Source organism: Marmota marmota, unplaced genomic scaffold, assembly GCF_001458135.2.
Source record: "Marmota marmota marmota unplaced genomic scaffold, marMar, whole genome shotgun sequence".
In the NCBI taxonomy this organism is placed as follows: domain Eukaryota; kingdom Metazoa; phylum Chordata; class Mammalia; order Rodentia; family Sciuridae; genus Marmota; species Marmota marmota.
Window position 1 is genome coordinate 449,117 of NW_026000139.1, and position 18,379 is coordinate 467,495.

Consider the following 18,379-nt stretch of genomic DNA (forward strand, 5'->3'; position numbering starts at 1 on the left):
GGTAATTACAGATCAGGCTAGCTCCAGTATAGAATTCGAGGCAGGATCTGCATTCTGCTCTAGGAGCTATGGAGACTCCTTTGACTCAGTAGATGACTTCAGTGTCAGTCTTCAATTACATGCAAAGTGATCTCCAGTTAACTCTCAATTATTCTAGGATACGTAGCTGGTATCTGAGAATGGCGTCTCCATTCTGATTCACCAGAACAAACTCTGACTCTCCAGAACTGAAGAGTTCCTTCAGACCTTCATTCAGGATGACTAAGAGATATCTGAGTGAGAATTTAGTGTCAGGCACTGTTCTAGGTGCTACAGAAACACAAGTGAACAAAACAGTCAGGCTTGGAGTGTAGTTCAACCGTAGAGTGCTTCCATAGCATGTGCAAAGTCCTGGGTTCTCCAGTATTGCGTCACACAGACACACACACAAAGGCCAAACTCCTTCTTCTTGGAACACATATTCTAGCAGGAAAATAAGGATTAAAAAAAATTCAGACCCCTAAGTGCACAATAAAAATAAAATATAATAAGAGAACCAAGGTGTCAGGGTGAGGAGTTTTGTTTTAAATAGAATTTTCAGGAAGGCTTAAGAAAGTGCCATTTGAACCAAGATGTGGTGACCTGGCTAGTAGGTGGAGGAGAGAGTCTGGGGAAGTCAGTAGCAACAGAGGCCACTTGTAGGCTATAGAAATGCCCAGGTGAGAGGTAATGGTGACTTGGACCAGGATGGTAGTCACAGAGGTGGGGATAAGAGGTGGTCAGATTTGGGCTGTATTCTGAAGGTTGAATTGATATATTTGCTGATAAATTGAATGCAGCATTTGAGGGAACAAGAGCACTCAAGGATGTTGTGGCTGAAAAATTAGAAGAATAAATTGAGACGGGAAGGCTGGCAGGAGAAACAAAAAGTTCTGTTTTGGCCATGTTTAGTTTGAGATGTCCCTTAGACATTCCAAGTGGAAGTGTCAAATAGGCTCTATGAGTTCTGGGAAGAGGTCCAGACTAGAGCTATAATTTGGGGAGTCATCAGCTTATAGATGGCATTTAAAGCTATGGGAATGGATGAGATCACCACTGAGGGAGGAGTACGTACAGATGGAAGAGGAAATGCTTATTCAGCTCACAGGATTCTCTGAGCATTTGCTGTGGGCCAGGCCCTGAGTGAGGTGCCAGGTACAGATGCACTTCCCTGGGCTGGGGATATAGCTCAGTGGGTAGAGTGCTTGCCTCAGATGCACTTTCTTAGGCATCTTCCCAAGGGGAGTCCCAGTACTGACTGACTTTTTCCTGCCGAGGTGCTTGGGCCATTTAGAGGACGGGCTTCAGAGTTTGTACCCCGCCTCTTAGTCGCTTTTTTTCCCCAACATTTATTGAGCACCTTCTTGATATAATAAAGTCCCCATGTAGGTACTAGGGACATGGAAGGGAACTAGTCACACATGCTCCTGTCCTCAGGGGGAGGCAGCCCTTGAACAAGGAAGCACACGGGAGGTGATTACAGTTGTGTCAGAGGCAACAAAGGAGAGAGAGGCCATTGCTGGGGGCTCTGCTCTAGCCTGGGCACCAGGGAGGCTGAGGACCAGCGTGTTCAAGGGCCTGATACCGGAGGGAGGTTGGCAGCCCAAAAGGCCACCTGGCCTACAGAGAAGTTGTTGGGCGAGTGTGGGAGAGACGAGGCCCGAGGGTGGACATCAGTGAGACCTTCTGGGGCTTGTGAGCCTGGTTAAGGCACAAGGACTTCATCCTGAGCCATCAGCTGCCCTACGGTTTCAGGTGGGGCCCACGTGATCAGAGATCCCCTGAGGAGCGTGGGTCAGCAGGGCCTGATGAAACTCCAGGGAGGAAGGAGGTCCTTGCTTCAGTCTCAGCCCCCCACTGTCAGCAGCCTTTGCAAGGCCTGGTTCTCTTGGGGTGAGGAGGAGGTGCCCGGAGTTGTTCTCATTAAAAGCAGAATTCCTGGTACCCCTAAACTTGTCATTTGGGGATCACAAAGAAAGAGCATAAGGCTGGACATAAAAGTCTGTTTTCTTCCAGAACTTGCTTCCCTGCAGAAGCTTCAAAGGTGCTGCATGACTTCATTAGCAGGGGTGCCAGGTGGGGTGGACAGTGCCTCTCTGACTATTTTCCATTTCAGTCCGTATAAATCAGCGTCCCCTTGGATTTATGGGCCCTTTACTGCCAGGAAATAAAGTAAAATAATGTAATTAGTGCAACCAACTGGGGCTGTTCTTAGACTTGATGGCCAATCCACAATGTGGAATATTTACAGAAGTCTTAACTAATCAGTTTTTTTTTTTTTTAGGGGGTGTTGGGAATTAAACCCAGGGCCTTGTGCAAGGTAGACAAGTACTATACCACTGAGCTAAGTCTCCATCCCCCTGATAACCAATTTTTATTAAAGAATGCAAAAATAATAAATGTAATTCTAGAATATACAGAACACAAAGATTATAAATTTTAACTATACAGAGATAACAATATTTTGCACTAAATCAATATTTTTCTATGCATATGTGTGTGTGTATATATATATATATATATATATATATATATACACTATATCTTATATGTGTGTGTGTGTGTGTGTACATATATATCCATAGTATCAGGTTTTTCTTATTTTTGTTTGTTTGTTGTTGTTGTTGTTGTTTGTTTGTTTTATACTAGGAATTGAACCCAAGGGCACTGAGCTATTTTCCCAGCCCTTTTTATTTTGAGACAGGGTTTTACCAAATTGCTGAAGCTGGCCACAAATTTCAGATCTTCCTGCCTCAGCTTTGAGAATCACTGGGATTACCGGAGTGTGCCACCACACCTGGCTCCTCCTATTCTCCCTTTTATCCACTGCCCCAAAACAGTTCATTTATGTCACCAGTGACCACCGTGCTGCTAAATACACTGGCCATCTTCAGTGCCCTTCATCGACATACTTGTCATGTTTTTTTTCTTCCTCTCTAAAGCTTACTGAGGGACCCTGCCTGGCTTCTGGGACCCCCACCCCTCCACTCTCAGTTCTCTTTACTTACTAGCTGTTCCTTCGAAGTCTCCTAGCTCTTCTACTTCTTCTCTCTGAGACCAAAAGTAAGGAGTGTCCCAGGTCTTCCTTTACTGGGCCACCTCTCTGTTTAAACTCTCCCTTGGTAGTCTCCATAACTTTAAATACCATCTCTATATTCATGATTCCCACATTTGAATTTCCATCCCAAACTTCTTCCCTGAATGACCATCCCTTGTTTCTAAGTCCTTCTTCCCTGAATGACCATCCCTTGTTTCTAAGTTCTATTTGAATATCTCTGAGATGTCTAATAAGCATCTCAAACCTAACACACCCAAAACAGACCTGCTTCAATCCCAAACCTGCTGATCCTGCAGTTTTTCTCATTGTAAATAGCAATCCATTTTTCTACTCCATTTCTACTCAGGAAAGAAATCTAGAAGTTTTCCTTGACTACTATATGTTCCTCAATTTTTATATAAAAATTGTTTTGGGGGCTGGGGTTGTGGCCTAGTGGTAGAGAACTTGCCCGGCAGGTGTGAGGCACTGGGTTTGATTCTCAGCACTGCATATGAATAAGTGAATAAAATAAACGTCCATCAACAATTTAAAAAATATTTAAAAAAAATGTTTTGGACCACACTCTTGCACTAGGCCCAAGCAGAACAGATTAAAAATCAGAATGGGTGTAGCTCAGTGATAGAGCACTTGCCTAGCTTGCACAAAGCCCTGGGTTAAATCCCCAGCCTCACACACACACACACACATAGTAATAACTAGGAAAAAAATTATGAAAAGTAACCTGATATTAACCAGTTATTTTTCTATTGCTCTGTCTCTCTGTCCCCCATCTTTCCAGGAAAATAACTTTGAAATAACCAACCTATGTAAGCCAATTAAGATTGTTAGGGCCAGGGTTGTGGCTCAGTGGTAGAGTGCTTACCTAGCATGTGTGAAGCATTGGGTTCAATTCTCAGCAACTCATACAAATAAATGAAATAAAGGTCTATTGATCACTAAAAAATATTTATGTGTTTATTTATTTGGACAACTAAAAAATATTTTTAAAAGATATTTGATTTTTAAATCAAGCCCAGGTGTGATGGTGCTAAGTCTCTGATCCCAGCAACTCAGGAGTCTGAGGCAGGAGGATTGCAAGTTCAAAGCCAGCCTCAGCAACTTACCAAGGCCCTAAGCAACTTAGGGAGAACTTATCTCAAAATAAAAAATAAAAAGGGCTGGGGATGTGGCTCAGTGGTGAAACACTCCTGTTTTGTTCAATGCCTGGTACAAAAAAAAAAATTGCTAAATCAAATTATTTTAATTTTAAATGGGATAGAATACCAAGTTCTTGGATAACATGGTCAAATAATGCAAAAAAAAAATAATTCCCTGTCTAAATTTATAGATTTAAATACTATTCTAATTAAAATGCCAACAGGATATCATACAGACTGAATAAAATGATTCTAGACTGTGTTTAGAAAAATCAAAAGGCAAAAATACTCTGAAGATAATAAAGGAGCATTGGGGTACACAGGCCTTTCATAGGCACAAATTGAGGGGAAAGTACTAGATTGGGTCAAAGGTCTAGGCATCACTGACATCAATAAGTGAAGGTCTGGGAGAGCCTGGCCAGGCAGACTGGGGAGGCAGAGGCAAGAGAGAAACAGGTTCTAGGGAGAGGAACTAGGCCATGCCAAGGCTCAGAGGAAGGGAGGCACAGGCTTCCAGCAGATCCTACAGAACCTGGCAGGGGAGTGGCACCAAGTGAGGAGAAACTGTTGGAGGCAAATCTTGAAGGCCAAGGTAAGGGTGTGGAAAGAGATGGGGCCCTCTCCAGGGAATAGACACTCTGTCACCTCCTCTGCTGGGTCCCTAGTATCTAGCACAGGACGCACAGGAGGTGTTCCATGGATATCTTGAAGATCTTTTCATATCTGCACAGGTGGTTTTGGTCTTTTATTCTCCCCAAGGATACTTTACCACTGAGCCCTTTATATTATTCCCAGCCTTTTATATTTATCTATTTACTTATTTATCTTTATATTTATCTGTTTACTTATTTAATGTTAAGGCAGGGTCTCACTAAGTTACTGAGACTGGCCTTGAATTTGAGATCCTCCTGCTTGGTCCTCCCCAGCAGCTGGGCAAATGCCATGGTGCCTGGCTATGGTTTTGGTCTTTTTTTTTTTTTTTAATATTCATTTTTTTAGTTATACGTGGACCCAATACCTTTATTTTATTTATTTATTTTTGTGTGGTGCTGAGGACAGAACCCAGTGCCTCACACGTGCAAGGCTCTACACCTGAGCCACAACCCCAGCCCTTCACATTTGTTTTTTACATTTAAAGAATGTGTTTGACTTAGAACTGCCATTACCAAATTATATTGATATAGTTCATTAATAATCTGCCTAGTACAAAATTGATTTGGGTCCAGAAAAATGAGGATTCTATTAAACAAATGCAGCATTTTGTTGCATCAAAAAACATACTTAGCCAGGTGTTGTGGTGCATGCCTGTAATCCCAGCTACTCTTTAGGCTGAGGCAAGAGGATAGCAAATTTGAAGCCAGCTGGGCAACTTGGTGAGCCGCTGTCTCAAAGTAAAATTTTAACAAGGGCTGTGGATTGATCCTGTGGCAGAGCATTTGTATAGCGTGTGAGGTCCTGGGTAATCTTTAGGAAAAAAAGTTTAGCATTGTTTATCTTCTACTTTTTTGCTTGTGTTTCCGGTTTGCTGTGTCATACAGTAAGTCTCCAAGTGATGTGACAGAATGGAGTATGTTTAGGGGAAAGTTTTGGGTTGAGGGGGAGGAATATGGGGCTTAGAAAAAAAAAACATTTACAAAGAAAAACATAAAAGTGAACTTGAGGAACCCATTTGTCATTTTGTACCACAGCTCCCTCTTTCTGGAGCTAAAGTAACTCTTCTTTATATACTAGTTAATAAAATCAACAGGTGTTTAATAAGCACCTAATTTTATTTATTTATTTTGAACCCAGGGGTGCTTCTACCACTAAGCCACATCCCCAACTCCCCCTCCCCGTCCCCCCCCCCGGTTTTTTTTTCAAAGTAAGAAAATCTTTATTCTGATTGAGTAACAGGCTTGTTTTGGTTTGGTTGTTTTATTTGTTTGTTTTTAATATTTTTTAACCCAACCCTTTTTAAAAAATTTTTTTAGTTGGATGGACACAATACTTTTATTCATTCATTCATTCATTTTTACGTTGTGCTAAGGATTGAACTCAGTGCCTCACACATGCAAGACAAGCACTGTCACTAAACCACAATCTCAGCCCATCCCCCAGCCCTTTTTTATATTTTATTTAGAGAGAAGGTCTTGCTGAGTTGCTTAGGACCTCCTTGCCCGAGGCTGACTTTGAAATCAGGATCCTAGGGGGCTGGGGTTACGGCTCAGCGGTAGAGCGCTTAGTACGTGCGTGGGAGGCCCTGGGTTCGATCCTCAGCACCACATAAACTAAATAAAATAATGGTATTCTGTACAATTACAACTAAAAAATAAATATTAAAAAAAATAAAGAAATCAGGATTCCTACTGCCTCAGCCTCCAGAGCTGCTGGGATTTCAGGTGGGTGCCACCGCCAGGCTAATAAGCACCTACTATTGCCAAAGGAGAAGAGATGTCTCCAAAGAGGGCCCTGAGGGCTGGGCATGGTGATGCAAGCTTGTAACCCCAGTGGATAAGTAGGCTGAGGCCGGAGGATCGCGAATTCAAGGCCAGCCTCAGCGATTTAGGGAGGCACTAAACAATTTAGGATCTATCTCAAAATAAAAAAATAAAAAGGGCTGGGGATGGGCTGGGATTATAGCTCAGCAGTATTGTGTTTGCCTCCCACATGTGAGGCATGGGTTCGATCCTCCGCACCACGTAAACATAAATAAAATAGAGTAAAGATATTGTGTCCACCTTTTAAAAAAATCTTTAAAAAAAAGACTGAGAGAAAGGGGAATTCACTGCAGGACCCAGTGGGGTTCTTGGTGTGTATGACAGAAAAGAATTAAGGCACGTGCCAGTCAAAAGTATAGACAGTGGGGCTGGGGTTATAGCTCAGTTTGTAGAGGGCTTGCCTCAGTACACAAGGCCCTGGGTTTAACCTCCAGCAACACATACACACACACAAAAGTACAGACAGTTTATTTAGGAAAGTAGTTACCTATTTAAGGGAGAAGGCTGGCCATCTCCAGAGGGAGAGACAACAGACTATAGTAGTTGTGGGGTGTTATAATTTATACAGGGACAGTTGCTAGGGACTGGACTCCAGGTGGGGTCGGGGCAGAGTCACACAATGTCTACCAGTTTTCCTTGCATTTGCAAATTGCCCTTCTGTTTCTTTCTTTTTTTTTCCTTTTCTTTTTTTCAGGCAAGGACATGGTGGGGTCAAGGCCAAGGTCCGAGGGTATGGATTAGGTCACTCAAAGGTTTCAACTGTTCTTGGGCCCTTTCTGCATTTCAATGTTCATGGGTGTTTCCTGTTTATCAAATGAAATGGTTCCTGTTTGTTTTCTTTGGAACTCAGTATCTTTTCTTTTTTTTGTGTGGGGGTACCAGGGATTGAACTCAGGGGGCACTCAACCACTGAACCACATCCCCAGCCCTATTTTGAATTTTATTTAGAGACAGGGTCTCACTGAGTTGCTTAGCAGCCTCACCACCATTGTTGAGGCTGGCTTTGAACTTGTGATCCTCCTGCCTCAGCCTCCCAAACTGCGTGAGAAGCGTGCACCACCATATCTGGCTCCTTTTTTTTTTAACCCCCAAATTCCTATTTCACTATGTGCCACAGTAGTTGCTCCTAGTGATTCTTGGCCTTTTCTTAAGGGTAGTGGAAGCATGGTTTATAGACCTTTGGTAATGAATTCCAAAGAAGCTCAGGTGGTAGAGTGTGTGCTTAGCACACGTAAGGCCCTGGGTTCAAACTCCAGTACATTCAATCTCCAAAGACACATCAATTGTGAGTGAACTCCTATACTGTCCTAATGGTAGTCACTGGCATATTTGATAGTAAAATTCAAATTAAGTAAGTACAATGAAGTACAATTTTAAAAATTCAGTATTTTAGTTGCAGTAGCCACTTTTTTTGGGGGGGGGTACTGGGGATTGAACACGGGGTGCTTCACCACTGAGCTACATCCCCAGTCCTCTTTATTTTTTGAGACAACATCTTATTAAGTGTCTCACTATGTTGCTGAGGCTGGACACAAATCTGTGATCCTCCTGCCTCAGCCTCCCCAGTAGCTGGGATTACAGGTGTGCACCACCATGCCTGGTTTGCAGTAGCCACATTTTAAATGCCCAGTGGCTATAGTGGATACAATGGAGAATATTTCAGATCATTGTAGAGGGCTCTATTGGCCAGCCCTGCATGGATATTCTCCCCAGAATGAAAAGACTATCTGTTCTGGTACATTATTTTCTATATAACTTGTATAAGTTTTCAGGGTCAGGGTAAAGGAGTTAAAGGTTAGGAGAACAGGGAGATAGCAATTCCTGATCCTTGGAACCCATGAATCCAACAAAAAGAAGCCCAGATAGGAAAAGTTCTTTGAAAATAAATGCACAAATAAATAAAGTGGGGGAAAGGAAGGGGGGGGAAGCTAGTTGAAAACATCTCAGAATATAACAAGTTTGCAAAAATAGAGCAACCAAGCTGCTACAAATTCAGTATGCTCACTTCTTTAAATAACCTCATATAAAACCAGGCCCTTGTTTTCCCACCTGTTTGGCCACATTAAAAAAAAAATTCATTTCCTTCATTATCTAAAAATAATTGAAAAACAATGTTGAAGATTTCTGCAGTCTCTGAAGAAACCACCAAAGGGGAATTATATTCACAACACACTGCAAATCTTCTTGAATTATCTTTCCCATCTCTGTTTTCTCATCCTCCCACGCTTGGCACATGCTTCCCTAAAGCTCCCTGTTCCCCATTCCAAACTCTCCCAATCTCCAATTCTGCTTCTCCCTTTCCTCCCCTGCACAGCTCAGTTATTATGTAGCTCTCCAGAAATATTTTATTTATTATCTTCTTTTGCGTGCTGAGGATTAAATTGAGGGCTTCACACACACAGACAAGGGCTCTATGACTGAGCCACCCCCAGCCCAAGTTTTTTATTTTTTATTTTTTTTGGTACCAGGAATTGAATTGGCTCTTAACCACTGAGCCACATCCTGAGCCATATATATATATATACATAGACACACACACACACACACACATACATATATATATACATATTTTTTAGTTGTAGATGGACACCATACCTTTATTTGTTTTTATTTTTATGTGGTGCCGGGGATCGAACCCAGTGTCTCACACATGCTAGGCAAGTGCTCTATCATTGAGCTACAACCTGGCCCCCAGCCATTTTTATATTTTATTTAGAGACAGGGTCTTCCTAAATTACTTAGGGCCTCCCTAAATTGCTGAGGCTGGCTTTGAATTCACCATCCTCCAGCCTCAGTCTCCCAAACCACTGGGATTACAGGTGTGCACCACCACACCCAACCCAGAAACGTTTTATTTTGCCCCATCTCATAATAAATATAGTGGCACATGACAGAGAACAGTCTCCAGGCTGCTGTGATCAGGAACACATTCCACAGTAACCTAGTCCTGCTTTCCCTGCCAGCCTGGACCAGCTTCTCTGAGATGACTCATTTTCCCACTCCTTATCACTTCCCCTTCTGCCTACGGTTGCCAAGGGCCAAGGTCTGGAAGAAGCTCATGACAGCCTGAACACAGAGGAAGGAAACATTTTGCTGGGATGCCAGAGGAGACTCATGTTACAAGGAAAGGGAAAAAACCAGATGGGCAGGTTTGAAGGATGTTTTAAAGCAGGTGTAAACTGTTTGTTGTTTCTGTTTTTAAATGGGCACTGCCATACTCTCTGGTACAGTAAATGGTTGGCTGTAGGAAGGAAATGTCTTTTACCTTTTTTTTTGGTGGGGAGTAGGGATTAGGTACTAGGGCCCTTTACCATTGAACTAAATCCTTAGCCCTTTGTATTTTATTTTTAAAATTTTTTAAAATTTTAAGACAGGGTCTCGCTAAATTGCTTAGGGCCTCACTAAGTTTCTGAGGCTGGCCTAAAACTTTTATCTTCCCTGCCTCAGGATTACAGATGTGGGCTACCACTCTGGCAGTTATTGACTCTTTTTGTTTGTTTTGGTGCTGGGGATTGAACCCAAGGGCGTTTTACCATTGAGCTACTTCCCCAGTCCTTTTTATTTTTTGAGACAGGGTCTCACTAAGTTGCTTAGGGCCTCACTAAATTGCTGAGGCTGACCTTGAATTTGCGACCATCCTCCCTCAATCTCGCCAACATGCCTGACAGTTACTGACCTTTTTTAAAATTTATTTTTAATTTTTTTTAGTTGTAGATGGACACAATACCTTTATTTATTTATTTATTTATTTACATTTGGTCCTGAGGATCTAACCTAGTGCCTCACACATGCTAAATAAGTACTCTACCACTGAGCCATAACCCCAGCCCAGTAGGCCAAGGTTAAATCTGAGAAAAGCCCATTGGTACCTTTCCTATTATTTTAGTAGGAATGATGAATATTTATTAAGCTTCCATATATATATTTTTGGGGGGGTTACCGGGATTGAACTCAGGGGCACTAGACCATTGAATCACATCCCCAGCCCTTTTTCATATTTTATTTAGAGACAAGGTCTCACTGAGTTGCTTAGTGCCTCACTTTTGCTGAGGCTGGCTTTGAACTAGCAATCAGCCTCAGCTTCCTGAGCCACTGGGATTACAGGCATGCACCACCATGCCTGGCTTGGCGCTATATATATATAAATATATAGGCTATATAGGAGATATATATATATATATCTTATTCATTTATTTATATACGGCACTGAGAATTGAACCCAGTGCCTCACACATGCAAGGCAAGTGCTCTACCCCTGAGCCACAACCCCAGCCCATTGGTCCCATATATTTTAAATCAAGGATTTTCCCTATCAAGGGATGCCTGGCATCATCATTAGGTTGTATACCTGAAGTTATGTTTTTTTTTAATTAGAGCTTTATGGTTACACATAGTGGTTGGGTTTATCCTGACATACTCATACATGTGGAGTTATGTTTTCAGTGGAGAGGGCACATAGAGCTTAAAGCCACTAAACCTCCTTACCCTTCCTTATGTTCTCCACACGCATCTGAACTTATCATTATCCACTCTTGAAGATCAGCTCCTCCCCTACAGATCAATTCTTCTGCTTTCTTTATTCTCCATCTTAGAATGTTACCATTACCCAACCAGTTCGCCAAGCCAGAAACCTGAGAATCAACTTGGACATTTCCTCCTTTCTCAGTCCCCATGTCCAATCCATCTCCAAGTTGGGATTTTTCTCTGAGAGCTCTCATCTCCTTAGTATCTCTTTACCTCCATCACTGTACTGGGGATAGAACCCACCAGGGGTACTCCACTCCTAAGCCACATCTCAGTCCCTTTTGATTCTTGTTATTTTTTATTTTGAGACAGAGTGTGACTAAGTTTCCCAGCCTGTCCTCAAACTTATGATCCTCTTGCCTCAGTCTCCCAAGTGGCTGGGAGACTATACTACAAGTGTATGTCACCACACCTGGCTCTATCATTTGACATCAGGCCATGGGCATCTCATACTTGGAAGACAGCCACTGTCTCCCAGTAACCACTCGGATGTCTTGCAACTCCACCCTGTTACTTTCCTGAGTAACCTGCTAGTCAATGGGCCATTTGGGGATATCCCTGACTTACTCTGTATTCACCCCTCAGTTAATCTGAGCACACTGGCATATTCCTGAGAGCACTAAGAATCCAACTCCAAAATCGTTTATAGATAATGTAGATAATTTTAAACAACAGTATCTCTGAAGTCACAGGAGGGAAATTTATGCTATAAATACATAGTGTGCTTCCTATTGCAGTCCCCTAAACCATTCCTCCCTTTTTCATAGGTTCCCCCATAATGGCAGCTGCAGTCACATCTCCCCCTTGCTCCATTCCCTTCCTCTGCTATCCTGCAGCTGCTCCCCAGTCAAATTAGCTCCCAGTGTCCTCCTCACTTTATTTCTCCAACCCTCTTAGCTGTCACTTCCCATTGACAGATTCTCCACCCATTATAACTCCTTAAAATCCTATAGTGCATATGCACTGCTCTCAGCAGAGTCCAAATGCCTTAAGTATTTTTGTACTGGAGCTTGAAACCAGGACTTCATGCATGCAAGGCAGGCACTCTACCACTGAGCTATATCTCCAGGGGTAGGGTAGAGGGATTTCACCTGGCCTGTGATATTTTCTTCTATCTGGGTGATCACTCATTCTATTCTTTTGTCTGAAATGCCCTTCCCTTTTCTCCTCTGGTTAACTCCTACTAGTCCTTTAGGACTCAGCCTAAGCTGGGCAGGGTGGCACACACTTGTAATTCCAGCAACTTGGAAGGCTGAGGCAAGAGGATTGTGAGTTCGAGGCCAGCCTCAGTAATTTAGTGAGGCACAAAGCAACTTAGTAAGACCCAGTCTCGGGCTGGGGTCGTGGCTCAGTGGTAGAGCGCTTGCCTAGCAAGTGTGAGGCACTGGGTTCGATCCTCAGCACCATATATAAATAAAAAATAAAATAAAGATATTTAAAAAAAAAAGACCCAGTCTCAAAATAAAAAACACAAAGGACTGGGGATGTGGCTCAGCTGTAAAGCACTCTGGGTTCAATTCTGAATTAAAAAAAAAAAAAAAAGGATTTAGCCTACACATCTCCTCCTGGAACCTTTCCTTAGGATCTCTAAGACATTGTCAGATGGCCCTCTACCATGGTCTCAAGCAATTTACCCCCTATCACAACTGTATTCTGCATGACTTTGAATAGCACCTTGTATATAGAACTTGAGGACAGAGTTTAATTACTACATGTCCTGGGTCTCAAACAGGGCCTAAATTATAGTTTGTATTCAAAGATGTTGAATAACTTGATGAACAAATGCTCAAAATGGCATTCCTGACTAGAATCTGTGGCTTTAGCAGAGAATAGAGCCCATGAACCCTTTGTTCATGAAGTCATAATTTTGTACTCATTTGTGTTCTCACCTGAAAAAAATCGGTATCTGGATTCAGAGGAACAAAATTCACCTCTGGAATTTCAAGAATGACCATAAATGCCTCTTAACAAATGTAGCTCTTCTCTTTATAATCCAAGAATTTGCCACATCCTGCATCTTCTGTGCTAGGTAACTAACCCCCTTCAGAAGATTTTGCACAATATAATGCACTCAGTCGTTACTATTCTTACTATTCGTAAGCAGTCTTCCACCTAGAGTCTTATAGGTCATTTAGTTAGCTCCTCTCTCCCTAGGAGACTGCCCAATTGACTCCAACAACACTTTCTTTTTTTTTAATATTTATTTTTTAGTTTTAGGTGGACACAATATCTTCATTTTTTATTTTTTTGTGGTGCTGGGGATTGAACCCAGTGCCTCATGCATGTAGGCAAGCGCTCTACCTCTGAGCCACAACCCCAGTCCAACACTTTTCTTAAAAAAAAAAAAAATCTATACAGGCAATAATTAAACAGGAGTGATAGGAATGAGAATGGTATTATCACACCTACGTACACCCCTAAAAATGAGAAGGCATATGGACTATGAGATGCCTTTAGGATAGGTAAGCTCCTAGAAGATTGCACACTTAGACTTTGGATCATATTTGGGGTGAGCATGGCAGTGCACATCTGTAATCCCAGTTACTCAGGAAACTGAATAGGTTAGGTTAGACTGGGAAATTCAGTGAGTCTCTGTCTCAAAATAAAATTTTAAAATGGGCTGGATGCAGCATTCAGTGGTAGAGCACTTGCCCAGCATGTGTGAGGCCCTGGGTTCAATCTCCAGTGAACACACACACACACACAAAATCATATTTGGCTAGGTATCTTTTCTGCTTGCTTTCTGAAGCCCAGCAGAGAGCAGTTGGAGGCAATACATAATCCAGAATATAACACGCAGTCTGATGTTTTATTTAGAAATCATTTATTTTTATTTCAAATTCAAAAGTAGTACATGCTAGATAAAATTTGATACAGAAAAGAATAAAATTAGAGAAATCAATATCATCAAGAGTTATCTCCACAAATTAACTAATTTATTTTTGGTACCAGAGATTGAACCCAGGGGTGCTTTACCAGTGTGCTACATCCCCAGTCCTTTTTATGTTCTCATTTGAGAACATAAGCTGGCTTCGAACTTATGATCCTCCTGCCTTAGCCTCCTGAGTTGCTGGGATTACAGGTGGTGCCACTGTGTCCGACTTCTTCACAAATTTAAAAAAAAAAGGAAAGAAAGAAAAAGAAAGACATATCTCCAAATTATTTGGAAGGTTATTTTTTTTCTACACTTTTTTGTAACAAGCAGCAAATATATTGTATTAGAACTGAGAGAACATTTTATAACATTTGATTTCCTTTTTTGGTTTGTTTTCAGTGTATGAAGATGGAATATAGTTGCAATAGTTGCAATAATCTTTAAAGTCTACAGAAATGTATGTCATCTAAAGTGAAAAGTTTCAGCCAGTATTGGTGGCACATACTTATTATCCCAATGACTCAGGAGGATTGTAAGTTCTAGACCAGCCTGGGCAACTTAGCAAAACCTTGTCTAAAAATAAAGTAAAAAGGGGTGAGGGTGTGGTTTAGTAGTAGAGGGCCTCTGGGTTACCTGCCCCCCACCCCCTACTCCCATCAAAATAAATGAAGTGAAAAGTTTCCACAGTGGCATGCTTTTTTTGATTGCTTGTTTTGTTTTGTTGTGGGGATTGAACCCATACCTCATGCATGCTGGGAACATGTTCCACCACTGAACTTACATGCCCAGGCTTCCACTGTTGCTTTTTTTTTTTTAGTTTTAGATGAGCACAATACTTGTATTTTTATTTATTTATATGTGGTCCTGAGGATTGAACCCAGGGCCTCACACATGCTAGGCAAGTGCTCTACCACTGAGCCACAACCCCAGCCCAACACTGTTGGATTCTTTATAGACAACTGGTATTAACCAGTTTACTAGATGTTTTCAGAATATATATTTACATGTATACATATTAGACATTTTTTGATGGGGTGTGTTACTGGGGATTAAACCCAGGGGCACTGTTTTTTCACATCTCCAGCCCTTTTTATTTTTTCAGACAGGGTCTCACCAACTTGCTTATTAAGGCCTTGCTAATTGCAAAAACTGGCTTTAAACTTGAGATCCTCCTGCCTCAGCTTCCCAAATCCCTGGGATTACAGGTGTGCACCACCATTCCTACTTAAGCACAATTTTTAATTCACTTTAATTTTAACTAAAATTAATGTGACCTTAATATCATATTAAAACATGGCTTAGCTGGGTGTGGTGGTGCTTGCCTATAATCCCAGTGGTTGGGGAGACCGAGGCAGGAGGATTGCAAGTTCAAAGACAGCCTCAGCAACTTAGCGTGGCCCTAAGCAACTTGGCAAGAACTTGTCTTGAAATAAAAAATAAAAAGGACTAGGGATGTGGCTCAGTGGTCAAGCTCCCCTTGGTTCAATCCTTGGCACCAAAAAAAACAAAACAAAATAAAATTAAAAAAACATAGCTTGGGGCTGAGGTTGTGGCTCAGTGGTAGAGCGCTTGCCTAGCATGTGTGAGGCACTGGGCTAGAGTCTCAGCACCACATATAAAGAAATAAAAGTCCATCAACAACTAATAAAATATTTTAAAAATATGGCTTAATAACTAGACAACATTTGATGTTATTGTATTGAACCACTCTCATTACCAGGAATTTAATTTTTAATTGCACAGAATACAATGATAAATATACATAATTACTGTGTAGATTTTTTTAATGATAAAATCTTTCAAGCAGAATTACAAGATCAAAGGTATATGTAAACCAGTATGGAGTCGCACACATATGTAAACCAGGTATGGAGTCGCACACCTGTAATCCCAGTGGTTTAGGAGGTTGAAATGGGAGGATCTCAAGTTCAAAGCCAGCCTCAACAACTTAGCGAGGCCCTAAGCAACTTGGCAAGACCTTGTCTTGAAATAAAAAAATAATAAGGACTGGGGAAGTGGCTCAGTGGTGAAGCGCTCTTGGGTTCAATCCCCGTACCAAAAAAAAAATATATATATATATATAGTATATGCATATTATCAGGAACTCATGTACACTATTAATTTGCCTTGGAAAATGACTATTCATTATTCAGTAGTTACTTTGTGGGTGACTTATTTTAGTTGTTGTATTTGTTTTGTTTTTGTAGTATTGGAGATTAAACTCAGGGGCACTCTACCATTGAGCTATACCCTCAGACCATTTTGAGACAGAGTCTCCTAAGAACGGAATTGTGATTCTCCTACCTCATACTCCTGAGTTTCTGGGATTACAGGTGTGTGACACAGTGCCCAGCTTTTTAAAAGAGGCTCAGTGGCATAACCAGAAATCAACAACCTTCTGACTAAATGTTGACGTTATTCCCTTGATACTGCTAGCATTAATGGAGTCTGTTTTTAAGAAATTTTCTCAACCAGGGGAAGTGGCCCATACCTATAATCCCAGCTACTTGGAAGGCTGAGGCAGGAGGATCACAAGTTCAAGGACAGCCTGGGCAATTTAGCAAAACCCTGTCTCGAAAAACAGAACTAAACAGGGCTGAGGATGTAGCTTTGTGGTAGAGCATCCCTGAGGTCAACCCCATACCAGAGGGAGGGGAAGAGAGAGAGAGAGAGAGAGAGAGAGAGAGAGAGAGAGAGAGAGAGAAAGAAAAAAAAATTCATATCTCCTTCAATATTTTATTATGAAAAATTTTAAACAGAAAGGTTGAGAGAATGGTACAGTGAACACCCACACACTCACTGGCTAGAGTCCATAGTTAACATTCTGCTATTTTGTCCATCCATCAAGCCACCACAGTTTCTTTTTCTTTTCTTTTCTCTTTGGTGATCAAACCAAGGAACTGCATGCTAGGCAAGTGCTTTACCAAATGAACACCCCAGTTGAAGTTTTTGTTTTTGGTACTGGGGTCACATCCTCAGTCCTTTTTATTTTTAAATTTTGAGACAGGGTCTCTCTAAATTGCTTAGGGCCTTGCTAAATTGTTGAGGCCGACCTCGAATTTTCGATCCTCCTGCCTCAGCCTCCCCAGTTGCTGGGATTACAGGTATGCACCACCATGTCTGGCACAAGTCCTCAGTTATAATGTCCCAGGTTACAATGCTCTGTTTTAAAGGGTTTGAATGTGAACTGCAAGGTGGGAGTTTAGCTGGGTTCTGTATTTGCACTCAGGATGCAAATAGGGGGCATAGCTCTAGATTCTAATCCTGACTCCACTCTGAGACTTCAGTTTTCTCTCCTGTAACACGGGGTGGGGGGGGTGTCCCTCCTTCCTGGGTAAAGATTCAAAGCACAAATCACCAGATAACATTCTAACAGTAATGGCTGTGATAGTTCTCATGTAATCTTTTACACCCTCATCCCCCACAACCACAAATCCAAGATCTAAGGACCACCTACGGTTTACACCATCAGGTCTAAGCAGCTGTTAAATGAGCAAAGGGTGGGCCAGAGGGCTACTGACCTGAGGCTGAGGACCGCGTCAGCCCACCGCTCGGGACTCGTTCGGTTCGCTGCAGGTCGGCCTGCGATCGGGCCTGGATCCTTCCCTCCAGCGCCCGGCACGCAGAGTGACAGCTGCGCGCCGATCCCGAGCGTGCCCGCGGCACCTCAGGGAGTGCTCATAAAGGCCTGTGAGGTAGGCGGCGCTACAAAGGGAGAAATCGAGGCTCAGGGAGTCTCTCGCTCAATCCAAGCAGCGGGTTAACGAACTGCATTTGAGGATTGAACCCTAACTGCTCTACCTTTGGCGTCTCGGAGACCCACCTGCACCTACAGGGGGCGCCGACAGTCGCGCATGCGTAATCATCGCGGCCGCGTCCACTTTAAGAAATTCCTTTAGCCTGGGACCCCTTTGCTTCCGCTCCGCGTTCCCACAATGCTGTGCGGCTGAGCGCCTCGGAGCCCGCGGGGACGCTGCCGGGTAACCCGGGCTGAGGCGGCGGCGGCGGCGCGACGTGGGCTGCGGCGGGCCCGCGGCGTCGGGCGGTGCGGATGTCGGGCTGGGCGGACGAGCGCGGCGGCGAGGGCGACGGGCGCATCTACGTGGGAAACCTTCCGACCGACGTGCGCGAGAAGGACCTGGAGGACTGTTCTACAAGTACGGCCGAATCCGCGAGATCGAGCTCAAGAACCGGCATGGCCTCGTGCCTTTCGCCTTCGTGCGCTTCGAGGACCCCCGGTGAGGCCCCCGCGGGTCTGCCCGCCTGCAGGCCCAGCCCCCTCCCGCGCTCC

The 18,379-nt window shown here is 42.8% G+C and overlaps 2 protein-coding genes across 2 annotated transcripts in view; one reads left to right on the forward strand and one right to left on the reverse strand.

Annotated features, from left to right (window-relative positions):
• Dynll1 (dynein light chain LC8-type 1) overlaps nt 1-17,870 on the reverse strand; it is a 31,630-nt gene extending 13,760 nt beyond the window's left edge. The window contains exon 1 of the mRNA XM_015505172.2: nt 17,610-17,870. The gene's annotated coding sequence lies outside the window, so the exon portion shown is untranslated. The remainder of the gene's footprint in view (nt 1-17,609) is intronic.
• Nucleotides 17,871-18,026: 156 nt separating this feature from the next.
• Srsf9 (serine and arginine rich splicing factor 9) overlaps nt 18,027-18,379 on the forward strand; it is a 7,105-nt gene continuing 6,752 nt past the window's right edge. Inside the window, 2 exon segments of the mRNA XM_015505169.2 lie at nt 18,027-18,233; nt 18,236-18,326. Coding sequence (XP_015360655.1) covers nt 18,140-18,233; nt 18,236-18,326 — 185 coding nt within the window. The 5' untranslated portion in view covers nt 18,027-18,139.